We start from the raw sequence: 15,342 nt of genomic DNA on the forward strand, positions 1-15,342 counted from the left end.
TCCCTTCCACCCCCACAAACATGGGACCTTAATCTAGTGGGGGAGGGAATAGTTCATGGGGTTTCTCTGAGATCTGTTCTACATCCAATGCCTTCATCTGTGATCTGCAGGTAAACATCAAGTTGCTTCTGGCTTTGAAACGTGGATGAATACATTGGTGGATTGGTAAATGCAGAGACAGGGCAGTTGTATATAGAAATGTGCTTTGTAAAGAGGACCCATTCAAATAATGCGTTTAGCAGCACAGAAAGCAAGACACAAACCAGTGGCTGGGAGCTGAAAACTAGATTCTTTCAGATTGGAAATAAAGCACAAAGGTTTCTCCCTGAGGGAAGTGCTGATATCCTTTATCAAACTGACGGCCTTTCTGGAAGATGCATCTCAGACTCACGTTATTGGGCACCTGGGGAAAACTTTTCTGGCTGGGAGTAGAGGGCAGAGTAGACGATGCAGTGGGCCCTTCTGACATAAATGTCAGGCATTGGAGTTATTCGCCATCTTGCTTCATGTACTGCCAGATAAAGGGAAAATGCGGAATGGGGGTTAAAAAAAAAAAACATTATTGTAGTTCATCAGATACTTGATCACCATCCCAGTTCTGTTTTTGCACTGGGTCTTCTCTCATCTCATAGCTGTGGATCCTTATACGGAAAGCTTGAAGGCGGGCAGGCACCATGCATGGGTGCCCAGACTTCAAGAAAAGGCATTTGGGACTTGTCGTAAAAATGATATATTTTATTAGACCAACAAGATTTTTGCAAAAAAATTCTTTAATTGCAAGCTTTCAGGCACAAACACCCTTCATCAGGCATCGGAGAAAAGATTGTAAAAGTTCTCCTGGGTAGAAATGAAAGGTCATATTTCATAGGATTTCACAGAGAAGTCGATAGGTGGAAAACTCCTCTGGGCAGGCAGTTCATAGCTGGTATGAAGCCTCTCACCTTCTGCAAGGATCGGTGATGGTGCAAATTACCTTGAAACAGGCAGGAGCAGGATCTTGGGTTTCAGGTGGTCACAGTAGCTTCCTGCTTGGGAACATATGAAGATTTCATTTTTAAAAAATCAGCTAAAATTCGATATCTTCCATGTGTCAGGTTGTAGCTGTATTGGTCTAGAGGAAAAGGCAATCCGGACTCACAGTAGAGAAGATCTCTTTTATTAGACCAACAAGATTTTTGCAAAAAAATGTCTTTAATGGCAAGCTTTCAGGCACAAACACCCTAGAAATGGATAATCTTTACAGTTTCACTTCAGCGTCTGGCAATTTAAAATGCAAATGCAAAAAACTGAATTCGTGAGAAAACCCCTGCTTTGTGGACTTGGGGCTTGTGTTTTCTGAAACGGGGGGCAGCACGCCTATGCTGTTGAAAGAGGCCTGGTACTGACTGCTCTGTGCCAGGGTGCTACTCATTTCATCATGACTTCACAAATATGCAGCTGCATCTCAATGTGACTTCTCAACATGGGCAAATGAGTTCATTGTCTGGCTGGAGCTCCAAGCCGTGCTACAGCCTCCCTAGGACACAAAAGCAGGCCAAGGCAGTCCTGTTGCTAGGGGTTTGAGTGACTGTAGCAGGTAATAAAGTCAGTCAGCAAAGACTGCAAATTTGCTCCCTAATCTATCAAGAAATGGTGCACAGCCTAATGGACTAGGACAGACTCAGCACAATCTGCTGCTTATAATCCCCTGAATGTGAAGATGCTGATGAATTGGGTGTCTAGTCTACTCGCACAGTTACTTTCTGTAGCCAGATGACAGAGAGAGAGAAAATAGCACAGAGGTCTGGGAAATCTTGGTTTGGAGCCCTGCACTTTGCTGACACTGCAGTGTCAGCAAGGGCAGCGAGAGGGGCATGGCTGTGAGAAGGGACCACAACAAAAGTACACTTTGCATCAGAAGGAGATGCTGGCAGGGTCTCCAGGAAGCCCTTCAAGATCTCGAAACTCAGTCAGTCTGGAACAGAATTAAATTGCTGTGACACTGAGGGAACAGCTGCTTTTGCATATTAATGCAATGCAGTAAACTCCGGTGCTTATCACACCAGAGTTTATTGCTTCTGGGTCCCAGGTTTACAGGGGGATACTGCCAGGTAACACAGTTGCAGCAAGTCATCAGCAGAAATTTATGCTTTAATATTTGAAAACACTGCAGGAACTGGGAAGAAAAATCCTTTCTGTGCATACATGGCTCCACTCAATGGGTACATCAGGGAGAGTCCCTCCCCGCCCCATGCTCTAGACTCATCACTGTGATATTTAAATACCTCTTTCCTTCCCACTGACTCAGGTGGTTAGACGGCCCAACTGTAGCTTCTGTCCAGCTAGATCAAGGCAGGCAATTATTTTGGCTGGAGGGTCACTTAACGAGTTTTGGTGAGCTGTCAAGGACCACAAAGGTAGCCCCGCCCCTTTATGGGTGCCCCACACCCTGGTTGCCAACTTGGGACTAGAAATCCCATGTCTAACCCCTGACCTTTGCCACTAGAAGTCCCTCCCCATACTCTGGAAATACTGCCTTTGGGAGGGAGGGTGCTGCCCTCTTGAAACTAGGAACCCCCCTTCCCCCCCCCCACACAAATATTTCCTATAATTTATTTTTTTTTTTTTAAAAAAAAAAAAAAAAAGAAAAAGAAAAATTGTTCTGATTTTATGTGTGTTTGCATAGTATATCTAGAGGCAATTGCATAATAGTTCAAACTACAGTCCTACTCTCGTATATTGTATGGAGGAGCAAAGGGGCGTATGTGGGGGTGGTGGTTAGGGTGTGGATGTTGCGGGGTATGGGGTATGTGGTTGGGGTGGGGATGGTGGGAGGTGTGGGGTTATGGTGGGTGAAGTGGGAGGGTGTGTTTGGAGGGGGTATGTGCATGTTTGTGTGTGGGGCGGGGGATCCTCAGAGTCCCTGGAGGGTGCCAGTCTGGAGCTGAATGTGGTGGCAGAGGGCAAGGCCAGCCCCACCGAGCCCTACGTGGTGAAGCCAGCAGTGCAGGTCATGGGGCTCAGCCGGGGCGGCAGGGAGAGGGGCAGAGCTGGCCCAGCTTCATAGCGTGGAGCTCCCTGTTGTTCCTCATGACCTGCACATAGCAATGAGTGGGGCTGGGCTGCCAATGCCATTGCGTGCGGCACGTGAGCTTCACACAATGGAGCCAGGCAATCCCTGTGCCCAGGCTCCATGCTTCTGCCTCTGCCCCCCTCCCAGTCCCCACTGGCCCCAGTGCACCAGCACACACTCACCACCACCCCTTCCCCTGCCACCCCTGTTGCCCTTCCTCTGCTGCTTCCCTCCTTTCCCTTGTGTGCCTGCCTGCCACTGCTGCCACCGCTTCCCAGCTGCTACTGCCATTCCTGCCTGCTTCCTGCTGCTTCCTGCCCTCCCAGCTGGGCCGGCTCCATGCTGCATTGTGCATTCCCAGCCAAACAGCCAGGAACCACGTGGTGCTGGGTGGGCTGGCTCTGGCGGGATGCGTTTCCTGGCTGCATGGCCAGGACCGCATGGCATGGCACGGAACGAGCCCAGTTTGGCCCGGTCCCCATGGAGTGGGGCGATCACTGGCAATCCTCCCCCCACTCCCTCCTCCTGTTCTCGTCTGAGTTTCCACTCTCGGCTGGAGGGAGGGCAGGGGAACAGCCCCATGGCCACCAGGCCAGAAGCCTCTGCTAGGCAGAAGCTTCCTACTGGGGGCAGGATGGGGCCAGGTAGGCATTGCTGCTGCCGCCACCAGGTCCTCCTGCCACTGGCACTGCATCAGCTTTGACAGGCAGCCACTGGCAGGTAATAATTTTCTAAATTTCAGAGGGGCCCTGTGGGCCAGATGCGGGCCATAGTTTGCTTGCCCCATATCTAGATCATACACCTTTAGTAGCGTGTTTCCTTGTATTTGAGACTGTAAATGGCCACAACAATGCAGTGGACAGAGTTAAAGGGATCATTTGCAAGCTGTGTTTTGAAATGACAAAGAGTTCTGCCCTTGCATGTCATTTTTATGAACTGTTTTCTTTCCCAGTTTGTCTTCATCTTATAAGATTTCTTTTTTTCTTCTTCTGTACAACAAGTTACAGCTGTATAAATATTCTTGTTTGTTTTTGGGGATGTGAAGTGGTTGATTGACCTAGTTTGGTCTCAGCCTGAGACATGCCAACATGGAAAGCACTGGCAGCTCCACTCCAAGTATTTACATCTGGCGACTAAGCAACCAGGCAAATAAACAATGTGCAAGCCACCTGGCAAGTGTGGTACAAGACGCCCTGCACCGGATGCGATAGCAGCTTTTTCCCTCTGCTTCACATGTTGTCCTCCCTCCTCACTTCGGCCCTGGCGTGCGACGCGCATGCTTCAGAACGTGCCTTTTTTGTTTGCATCGCCATGGCGAGCTCCGCCTGCGTCGGCATCCCATGTTCTGTGGTGTGGTCTTGGCACCTGGACTTCCCCGAGGCAGCTTCTTCCCTGAAGCTCATTCCTGCCCCAAGGTCGTGAGCTTGGGGCAGGACTGAATGATGGTTTGCTAGGGCTGGTGCCTAAGCTACAGTTGGCTTTTTATCTCCAGCACTCTGCTTGGGGCAGCATCTTCCAAACCCTGACTCACGCACCCTCATTCGTGTGCTTGGTAAAGGCAAAAGAGGGTCTGGTGATGGGTCTGAATGAGGTGGGAGAAAAGGAGACTGATTTCAGTGCCGGATCCCTTTTGTATAGATAGCAGTTGTTTAAACTCCTTGAACGGACTATGTTATAATGCTTACAGCCGTGAGCACTTTGATTATTGACTGCTTTGTTTAACAAAGTTGACTCAGTGTGTTTTATAAATGGACTGTTTGTCTGGTCCTGTCAGCATGGAGAAAGAATTAAAAATTGCTGTGACACTGAGGCCCCATCAACATTCGCATATTAATGCGACACAAACTTTGGCACTTATTGCACTGGAGTTTATTGCTCCCGGGTGCCACATTTACAGGTGCACCTGGGACCATCACACGTTGAGCCAGGGTGGAGCAGCCTTGGCTGGCAGGTGGTCCGAGGGTCAGCCTTTTAGCCTGGGGTTGCTCTGCCTTAGCTCAGCGTGCTGCAGAGGGGCTGGCAGGGGCACAAAGGTGCTTCAGTGTGGGGTAAGCCAGCAGGCAACCCCCGTACTGAAGGACCTTTATGCCCCATTCAGCCGGTTCAGTGTCTACACATGCACTGCTGCACATGGAAAAACTCTGCAGCAGGATAGTACTTGTATTTTTACAAGTGCTAATCTGCTGAGGAGTTTTAGTTTCCTGGAGCCTAACAGGACCACATGTGTAGACGCCAAGACATTTACAGCGGAGCTAATTGGGCAACTCCGCAGTAAACGTCTCATGTAGCCGCACCCTGAGACTCTCAGATAGACTTTAGTTCACACCCTCTTAGTCTGAATTAAAGTGCAGTAGCTATTCTAGAACAAGAATATCCATGTATATGGAATTTACTCTGCAGATTTGTTCTTGAATATCTCTACCACGTGGAGAAGCCTGTATTTAAATGTGGTAGGGCTCAGTTACCCTAGGAAATCAGAGTGAAGTGCAAATGGTTGGATACTTCCTAAGCGTAATGTAAGACGAGATGACTCAATCAATGGGCAAGAGTGCCACCAAGGCAGCCAACGTACGATATATTGCAAACATAAAGCAAAACCATCGATTAGTTGCCAGCAACAGATTCAACAACAAAAATACTTAATCTTTGATTCTCATGAGCACATTCAGACACCTCCTGCAAACCTCAATAGCGCAGTGTAATAGTGCTCTGAAAAACTATCCCTTTTCCAGGTAACAACTTCTACTGACCCAGGTTTGGGGGATTCCTAGTCATCTTAATGAAAGTGCTGCTCATTGCCTTCCCTTTTGCATTTGACAGATTGATCAAAAACAGTTTGATAAAATTTTGGAGCTGATAGAAAGTGGGAAGAAAGAAGGTGCCAAGCTGGAATGTGGGGGTCTCGCCATTGAAGACAGAGGCCTGTTCATAAAGCCCACCGTGTTTTCTGAGGTTACCGACAACATGCGGATTGCTAAAGAGGAGGTATGGCAATCTTTAACCCAGTGCTCTGGATGTAGGAATGTACTGCATTCAACAGCGCCTCTCCTTGTATTGCTTTGATTTAGTCACACCAAGGGGAATTATTTTGAGATGAGATCCTAGCAGACCATGCCAAATAACTGACTGAAACCTGCCAAATTTTTTGAAGCGTGTTGAGCATTCCAATGCAGAAACGTGTTTGTTGCAATGGGAGGAATCCTAAGAAATTAAAATAATAAAATAAAAAATCTGAATAGCCAAAGTGGAAGTTGTGATGGTGGGGAGGGGCGAGAACACTATTAAAGTTTCCACAATCAAAGCATGGACATGTCTGTGCCATGTGCTGGCAGTGGTGCCCTCAGATACATTGTGCTGCTCGGTGTGGGCTACTTCATGACCTGGAAGAAGGTGGGCTGCATTCACGTCCTGCCATGGCCAGGTTACAGCAGGGCTATTCGGTCCCGCACAGCAGCGTGGTCTGTTTAGAGGCACTCCTGCCTAGCCAGATTGACTTTGCCCATGTTGATATACTTTGTGGTCCCTTTTCTGTTTGCAAAGTTTGGGTAATTCCCTTTTTATTGTTCCCCTAATAAAAGACAGCCCTGTGCTATTCAGCTCTAATTTTTATCCCCTGCATCAGCAAACCTGCTTAAGTCGGTAGGATTTAAGTACATGTTCAAATGTAAGGGTGTGGTAAAGTGGTGTGCATTAGCCAAGGTCCAAGGAGCTGCTGTGGATCCTATTAATGAAGCACAAGCCATTTCAAATGGAGGAAGAGAACACTGACAGTATTTTCTGACTCGCAAATTCAGTAATTAATGAAATTCTTCATCTCCCCATCACCTCTCCGTGATCATGTTCTCAGAGCATCTAAATCCAGAGACATTTAGGCCCATTCAAGATGATATGTGTATGTAGCAGTGTTGGTACAAGCCCTCTGCTGAACAGTCTGAACTGACCAATAGTGACTAGCACTATGCTGCTCTAAGGTGGTTGTGCCTTTGCACTTCCTGGCAACAAGGCCATCAGATCTTCAGGTCGAAATGGCTGCAGTGCAGCTCAGTGAATCCCTGAAATTGGAGGGCCCAGAAAAGCTAGAACATGCCAATACCCAAAAGGAGCATCTTTGGCTCCTTTACTAGAAAAAGTGGGACTTAATAGACAAATCAGTGTTATATCAAATTGTATAGGAGAAAACCAGAAGCATGTTAGTCTGGCGCTCCAGCTTTCATTACTGGCATTAAGCAAAATTTAAACAAGTTGCATCTGTGTAGACTCTGGGTTGCTTTTTTGAAATATTATTAGTCAGCCAGCTTCCACTGGAAGATGCAATGGAAACTGGAAGCTTCTTGCTGTTTTCTGGCATTTTTACTTTAGCGTAGAACTATTTATTGTATTAGAATACAGTCCTGGCAAAGAGCATTGTGATGCCTTGTATCTGCCATGCAGACCCCAAGGAAGGATATGTCTGTGAAGTCCACAGATGAATTATGATCTAAAAATAGAAGAGAGGAGCTGAATAGATAATCCCATGACTAGTGTCTTTCAGATGAGTTCTCTCCAGGTCACAAAGTCATGATTCATTGGGCTTCTCCAATTTCTCTCATCTGCAGCAAAACTGCAAATCCATACTTCTTTCTCTGTTAACAAGAGACCGTTAACTACATAGACCTCAAAGGAAGGAAGTAGGAAACTGCTGTCTACACAAGGTCGAGTCCTTGGATGGGATGACCCCCTGGAAAGCCACAGATGGGATTGTTTCCCACTTCATCAGTGAGGTCTGAGTCTGCGTGGTTAGCTCACAGAAGTACTCTGACATTGCATTGTACTGCACTTGGGAAGAAAACTCCAGCCCAGGAAAGGAGGTGCAGAGCTTCCTGACTGGTTCACAAGCAGAAACTCATGCTGAAGGTCCTGCCTGTGACAATGTAGGGTTAATACGTGCACTTGTGATGGGCAGCTACTTCTGTGCACAAAACCTGTGGCAAGCACCCAGGACTCTATCGAGCCTGGCTGGCATTAACTAAATGTTGGTATGTTCCCAGTACGGCAAGTCTCAGCTGAGACCAGAGGGTGTCCCAGACAGAGAAAGACTTAACCACTTTGAACTCCTGTGCATCCAAACACATGCTCATCTTAACCAGATGCCTTTAATTTACAGGATTAAGAGAAAAAAAGTTACTGTCCTGTGAAGGAAAACCTTTCTTTACATCAGGACCTCTGCACATGCTTACTGCTGTAGCATGTTATTTAAGACTCATCTGGAATGGATTCTGTTGGAAATCGAGGGAGATCTTTCCATAGGAGAAGACCCATTGCTTATATTAAAACCCTAAAATGGAAGAAATCCCTGTAAAGTGTCCAGATTCCATTCCAGTGAGCTTGCTATTGGGGCTTTTTACCCTTTCTATACTAATGCTTGCTTTTAATGTCTCAGATTTTTGGGCCGGTACAGCCAATCATGAAGTTCAAGAGCATAGACGAGGTTATAAAGAGAGCGAACAGCACAGAGTATGGCCTCACCGCAGCTGTGTTCACTAAGAATCTGGACAGAGCACTGACATTAGCTTCAGCGCTGCAGTCTGGGACGGTCTGGTAAGTCTGTTTCTGCTGTGGGACACGGAGGTAATAGACTGGGTCACTGGCATCATTCTTGCTAAGAGAGATTCTCTATTCATCCAAATGAGCTGGGGAGGGTTAGGGGTGAATGGAGGTGAAAGATGTTACTTTTAACCACTTCTAAAAGTAGTCTTCCCTATGGAAAATGACTAGCCAAAAGCACCGGCTTCTGCATCTAATACATTGGACTGTGGATCCTTTGCAGGGTTAGGTTCCTTTGTTCCTTGCAGGTTTGAAGTATCCAGGTGCACACACAGCTGCACAGGTTGGCAGAAGCACTGCAGATTTTATGGCAAAAGGCACTGCTTTTCCAGTCAGCTGCAGGGGATTGTTGACAAGCTCCAGCTGATTGGAAAAGCAGCAACCTTGGAAGCAGTAGACAGTTCAGTAGTTCATTCTTAATTTGAATACCTGCCAGCTAAGCATGTTGTAAGTCACTGGATACAAGTGATTCAGGTTCCACTGCAATGTTGTTCCAAGACATTTTTAGGCCTTCTGAGGGTCTTGTTACACCTTACGCTGAAAGCCACACAAATGTTAATCAGCTTAGTGTTGTTTGGCTTAGTGGAGCAGTCGCATGTTAAGGCAAAAAACCTGCCCCTCACCTGCACAGCTGTGACTTGCCACTGGAGGCTGGGTAGGCAGGTACAGGGCTAGGAGCTTGGGAGAGGACAGGCTCACTGCTTCCTCCAGGCAGTGAGTGCTGCAGCTCTGGATTGCTTGGCAGCCATGGTGTCTCCCATCACTGCTCAGATCAGCTATGCTCCTAGGAGGAGCAGAGTGAACCAGTCCAAGGTCTGGGGGCGGGGCACGAAGGGCACTGCCAGGAGCAGAGCTGGCTCCAGTGGCACAGGCAATGTCCCCCTTACTACGAGCTCATTCTGCTCCCACTGGGAGCAGAGCTGGCCTGAGTGGTGGTGAGAGGCACCGTGGTACCAGGCACTCCAAAGCTGTGGTGCTTGCTCTCCCAGATGTGCCTGGGGGGGCAAGGTGCTGTGCCCATCCCCACTGTGCCCCTGCATCCCTGCTGCCCCAGACTCAAGAGGGCCCACTGCCTCCTGGGATGCTGGAGGACTTCAACCTGAGTGCGAAAACTGTAGAGTAGCCACAAGTTCATGCAGCAGGAGCAAAATTCGGTGGATTAGAAATGGTGTAACATTAAACTGAGTAGTGAGCACTTTAAGGCACTTAAAAGGTGTTAATATGCAGCCAGTCCAGGGGATAAGAGCTCCAGAAACCATCTGAAATTATCAGATGACAGGGCCTTTTGCATTAAAGAGCTTTTTTTTTTTCTGTAGCATCAGCCATGCAGCACTTTGCTATGGGCAGTAGATGGCATTATTTCACTGTTTAAGGGAAGCAAGTCTGCATTTCGTTTCCAAAGGTCCTTTCTAACATTAGAAGAGTTATATATAACAACCTGGGGGGAAATTCTGGCAAAGGAGGTCAGGCTTCCCTCTGGGACCTGATGGGGAAAAGACTTTTTAAAAAATAAATAAAAAGCACTTAGAATCAGTTCTTTAATAGATGCCTGGTTCCCCAGCTCCACATTTCATAGTGTAAATAGGGGTGGGCAACTAGGACACTAGCCCCTGGTGCTGACTTGTGGGGAGGGCAAGAATGGCAGCTGGATTGCCTTGGTAAGAAAAATGGCTTGAAAATGGGAACTTTGCCTCTGAAGATGACCTTCATTTCACTTCCTGCTGTACAACTGCCAACCTGTTCACTTTACTTGGGTACCAAAGTCATGACTAGGATTTCACAACTTCTGTCCTGAAGAACTGGGATCTAGGGAGGTCGTTCCATAACACTTAACTCGATACAAACATGTCTAATATGTATGCATTTTGAGCAGTACCACTGGGGAAGTGAAGGCTTGTCTGAACTGGGAAATGGATTGGGTTTAAAAGACATGGTTTTAGGCATGACTTTGAACCTAGCAAGAACACAGCTTAAAGCATTTAAATGCATCTAGCCAGTCATGGTTGGAAGTCGCCGCTGACACTCATAATCCTTGTAGAGAATTCTCTTTCCTAAACGCCGTGCTTTTTTTTCCTCCTGAGGCTTAGTCAGGGCCAAAATGACCAAAAATTATTTGGGAGGGGTGAGGTATAAAAACCTAGTGTACTTTGTAGTGGCATGTCAGACCAGAGCAAGAATACTAATAAGCATAGTCAGATGTGTTTTTACCATTCAACTGTTTAATTGGATATATTCTATTTTGCCACAGGATCAACTGCTACAATGCCCTGTATGCACAAGCTCCTTTCGGTGGCTTTAAAATGTCAGGAAACGGCAGAGAACTGTAAGTTTGGGTCTGTGGTTTTTATACGGCTTGTGGTTTGCGTTGGGTGGGTGCTGGGGTTTTTTGTTTTTGCGGGGTGGGGGTTTAGTACATCTTTTCCCTACTAGTACACTTCCGCTCTGGTTTCTTGGAGAAGCCTGCTTCCTTGCTTCCTGCTGGATCTTAAGGCTTGAGAAGGTGTCTGTTGCCCCTGGCTATTGGGTAGTTTTTTGTTGTCTGAAGAACCTGCCAGAGAGGAAAAGGAATTCTCCATGCCCCCATTTGAAGCCGCAGCAAATCCTTTTCATCGTATTTGCCCTTCAAAAATAAATGAATCCAGCTACAAGGGCGGGAAAGAGTGCTGCTAGATCAGCCGGCGCCGCATGTTTTGTAAACTTAAAGTAAAGCTGCACCTGCATTGGGATTAACAGATTTAACAAAGTAACTTTAGATATACACGTCCAGCTTCAGCACGTTCTCATCTCACGGCCGTTTGGTTTTAACTAGAACCTCTGGAACAACATAGGACAGATATAGGCTGGTCCCATGATCACTCCAACAGCCAAATTTGGACAATTTTAGCTCAAGGTAGCACTTCAAGCTTTATGGCAGAGCTGACTTGTATTTTAGGGGTGAGTTGTCTCTGTATAGACAGAAAAGAGGCTACTTGAAATTGCCCTGTTCAGGACTCCCAAAAGGGCCCAATTTCTGCTCGAACTACTAACTCTACTTTCTTGATGCCAACTCCAATTTGCTTTCTTTTGCCATTTTCAGTACTGGGGTTCTTTTGCAATAGAAAAGAACGTAGATGCTTTGTTCTGACCAATAAATCAAGATGAATGACCCAAAAAAAAAATGCCATGAGAGAACTTATCTTTGGCCTGAGAGCCTGCCAAATTGGATGTCATCTCATCAGGGCTGTATCCCATGGGCAGGGATGGGGGCCAGGGGCAAATTCCAACAGACAGAGATATGACCTAATAGATGCGTCTGTCAACCAGTTAACGTTTCTGCAGAAATGAATGCTGAACAATGTACCGTGCTCCCCTAATTGGTATAGATGTATGTGTGCGCACACACTTGCTTTATACTAATAAAGCAAGTGTTAGTATTAGCCATTGCCTGCACAACAGTAATTGTACATATGCAGAACTTTATTCCTTCTATATGATCCCTACATGTGCCTTGAAGGCCACCAGTCTGCTAAGCTTGAAGTTTAGCAGGCACTAACTTCAGTTGCTGGGATAGCTGCATGAAATAGTGCAGCATGTAAAAAAAAATTCTTTGTGTTCATTATAGGGGAAATCAACAGGGCTTTGTTGGTTCTGGACTCCTGTCTCTTGCAGTTCAACACGTGCAAGTAGTCTGATTTTAAATCCAGCTCACTAGGCACATCTACATGGCAAGCGAATTGCACAAGACAGCTGTGTCCTCAGACATGCTGGGCTGCTGCCTCATTTAGCATAGAAACAAGGTAGCCAGGTCTGTATGGCATCACAGGCAGGTTAATTGGCTCTGGCACCCAGCACTGCTAATTAGTCTGTCCAAGACATGGCACAGCTGTGGCTAAACTGCCAGTGTGAATGTGAGACTGATATGCTACCCTTCCCAGAGGGACTTGCAGTGGAAAAAAAACCCCAACAAAATAATTTTATAAAAGCATATGATACATGAAATCAAATAGATAAAAGTGTATAATGGAAACTCCCCAAACAATCCCCCAGTTTAACCTTTGCTAAACATTTGCCCAGATAAACAGGTCTTGTAGCACTTCTGGAGGATGTCCAGGTTCAGTTTTCAGTGGACCTCAAGGGGAAAGGTGTTCCTGAGCTGAGGGGCTACTACTGAGAATAACCCCACGCATTTTTGCTAAGCAAGTTTGATCCACATATGGTACTTGCTGGAGGTTGCACTTGGTTGACTTTCAGGATTGTGGTGGAACATGAGACAAGGCTGTCCCCTAGATATGTAGGGCTCCGACTGCTTAGATGTACAGAGCAATGTCAAAAGCTTGTCACACCAATCTGCCCAGCTAGCAGGCATTGATGATTAAAATGTCAAACAGTCTCACTGCTCCCCTTTTCTTCCAGTGGTGAATATGCCTTGGCGGAATATACAGAGGTGAAAACTGTCACCATTAAACTCTCCCAGAAGAATCATTGAGAGAGTAGGCGGCCTCATCCTGCTGACACTCTGAATGTGATGCACGCACGTGGGGGACATGTTCAGAATACGTGGGCAAAGGAAGAAGAAATCAGCACTTGCTTCAAGGAAACTTTCCATCTATTCTCTTTTGGAGGAGCTCAGAGGTGCTTGCCAGTTGGCTTTTCAAAATTGCATTTGACACATTTGCTGTCCCCTTATTTTCCCGGACACCGCCCTCGACAGACTATCCTGAGCTCTGTCTGACGAGCGACCAGAATTCCAGACATCCTGCTTTACAGGGAATCAGCTTTATGAAACTGTGCCCTTGAAAGCAATATCACTTGCCCGGATCACGTTTGAAAGACCTTGGGACTGTTCCTACATTGGCATATGTGGCCTCACTTGGAGTAAATGAACACAGCTCCATTGACTCAAGTGGCATTGCTCCTGCTGGTAGTGGGTGCAATGCCACTGAAGTCAAAGGAGTTTGTCAGGTGTGAAGACCATAGCCCATCTCCTGCTTTCAGGAGGAGCGTGGCTGTGTGTGCATGGGAATTTTGAAGCACTTTTATCAGAAAAGCTACCTTTGCTTTCTCTCATGCACATGCATCCTTGAGGCTGGTGGAAGCCTGGCCCTGAGTTACATCCATGGGAGTTTTCTTATGCACTTCCGCGGGGCCAGGATTTCACAGGCTTAAGATCCACGTGTTCTTTGCTGCCTGTCTCTTGGTGCACACACTCTGCAGGAGCTGAGAGTACAAGTCATTGACACCATAATCCACCTGGCTCCAGAGTCGCTCAGATCACAAGTCATTACTTCAGCACTTTTCACAAGAGGATTTTGCACTGTATCTACCCTAGTGATGTCGCCACTGAGGGGAGAGGGAAACCAGAGCTGAAATCTTCTCGGAGGAGAGGAAAGATGGAAAGACAGCCTAGTTTGCCTTGTGCTTCTTTCACTATCCTTTGGATTCCCATGTGTGAGGTTCTTTTTGTTCAACTAGATCTGTTTTTGAAGTTGAACAGAATTAGAAAGCGCCCCTTCCTCTGCCCTCCCCACACCCCCAGTGAATGTAGCTTAAGATAGACTGTTCAAAATACACAATGAGAGAAACTGCTCCTAGGCTGTTTAACTCCCAGTATGTTTTTGAGAGAGAGATCCATGGCTTGGTCCTCCAGGGTCTGAGCTGGAGGATACTATTGAAGAATCTGATTGAGATGCACCATGTCTGAACGCCCTGGGTGAGAAGGGAAGTTGCCAGTGGTGTGAGCTTACTCCCAGAGGCCCCAAACTGGATAACACTGCCCAAGATGGGACTTTGGTTAGGGAGCAGGGGATGCTCTGATTCAACTGCCTATGCTGGAGAGGCTTCCCAGAGAACCCTTGACTAAGAGTGAAGGTAAGGAAAGTCTGATGGGCAACCACTGCACCCATGCACTATGTCAGAGCCCCGCTGGCTTCCACACAGCACTGATGAGGAGGACCCCGAGGTGTCGGTGGGAGTCCGGCAGGTGGCTAAATAGCAAGTGTCAAATACTAGGGTCTTGAAGTGGAAATGCAGGCTCACTATGGCAATGCAAGGCCAGAGCAAGAAACTATACATCTCCTCCATCAGAAACAGTTCTTCTACATAATTAAGAAATAATCCCACGCCGCTATGCAGGGAGACCTGTTTACTTGGACCTGACCTTCCTTAAGAGCCAACAAGCCTTGAAAGAAATGGGGCTTTCACATGCTTTAACCTCTCATCAATGACCTACCCCCAGTAGCTGTATGCTAGGGAGCATCTTTTCTCCTGTGAGGCAGGATATCCACAGATGAATCTTTCTCCCTGAAACAGAGACTCCCTCCTCCGTCCCCAAAAGTCCAAATGGGAAACCTGTAAATAGTCTTCTGTTTTTTGCAATGTGTAGCAAGGAAGCTTAAGCGCTCCCTCAGAAATCATTTTCACCACTGCTTAGTGAATGAGTTTTTAGCATCCAAAGCTAGAACTAGACACAAGGCAAGTACGTGGTAAAATCAGGCAAGATTAGCAATCAGTGTAGCTTTCGTATTTCTTCGTTTGACAAACATCTTAATTCATTGAAATTGTATGTTTTCAGATGTTGCCATATTCTTGTTAGTATGGTTTTTTTATCTCTCTCTCTCTCTATCTATCTATATATATCTATATAGCATATATATATATAATAGAGAGAGAGATATAAAAAATAAGTGTGTGTGTGTGTGTGTGTGTATATATATATATAAAAATATATA

At 46.6% G+C, this 15,342-nt stretch overlaps 1 protein-coding gene across 1 annotated transcript in view; it reads left to right on the plus strand.

Moving 5' to 3' along the window:
- ALDH1A3 (aldehyde dehydrogenase 1 family member A3) overlaps positions 1–14,799 on the plus strand; it is a 51,559-nt gene extending 36,760 nt beyond the window's left edge. The window contains exons 10-13 of the mRNA XM_019533800.1: positions 5,873–6,037; positions 8,472–8,629; positions 10,884–10,958; positions 13,028–14,799. Coding sequence (XP_019389345.1) covers positions 5,873–6,037; positions 8,472–8,629; positions 10,884–10,958; positions 13,028–13,100 — 471 coding nt within the window. The 3' untranslated portion in view covers positions 13,101–14,799. The remainder of the gene's footprint in view (positions 1–5,872; positions 6,038–8,471; positions 8,630–10,883; positions 10,959–13,027) is intronic.
- Positions 14,800–15,342: the final 543 nt, after the last annotated feature.

This window comes from Crocodylus porosus, unplaced genomic scaffold, assembly GCF_001723895.1.
Source record: "Crocodylus porosus isolate Cpor-Errol unplaced genomic scaffold, CroPor_comp1, whole genome shotgun sequence".
NCBI lineage: Eukaryota > Metazoa > Chordata > Crocodylia > Crocodylidae > Crocodylus > Crocodylus porosus.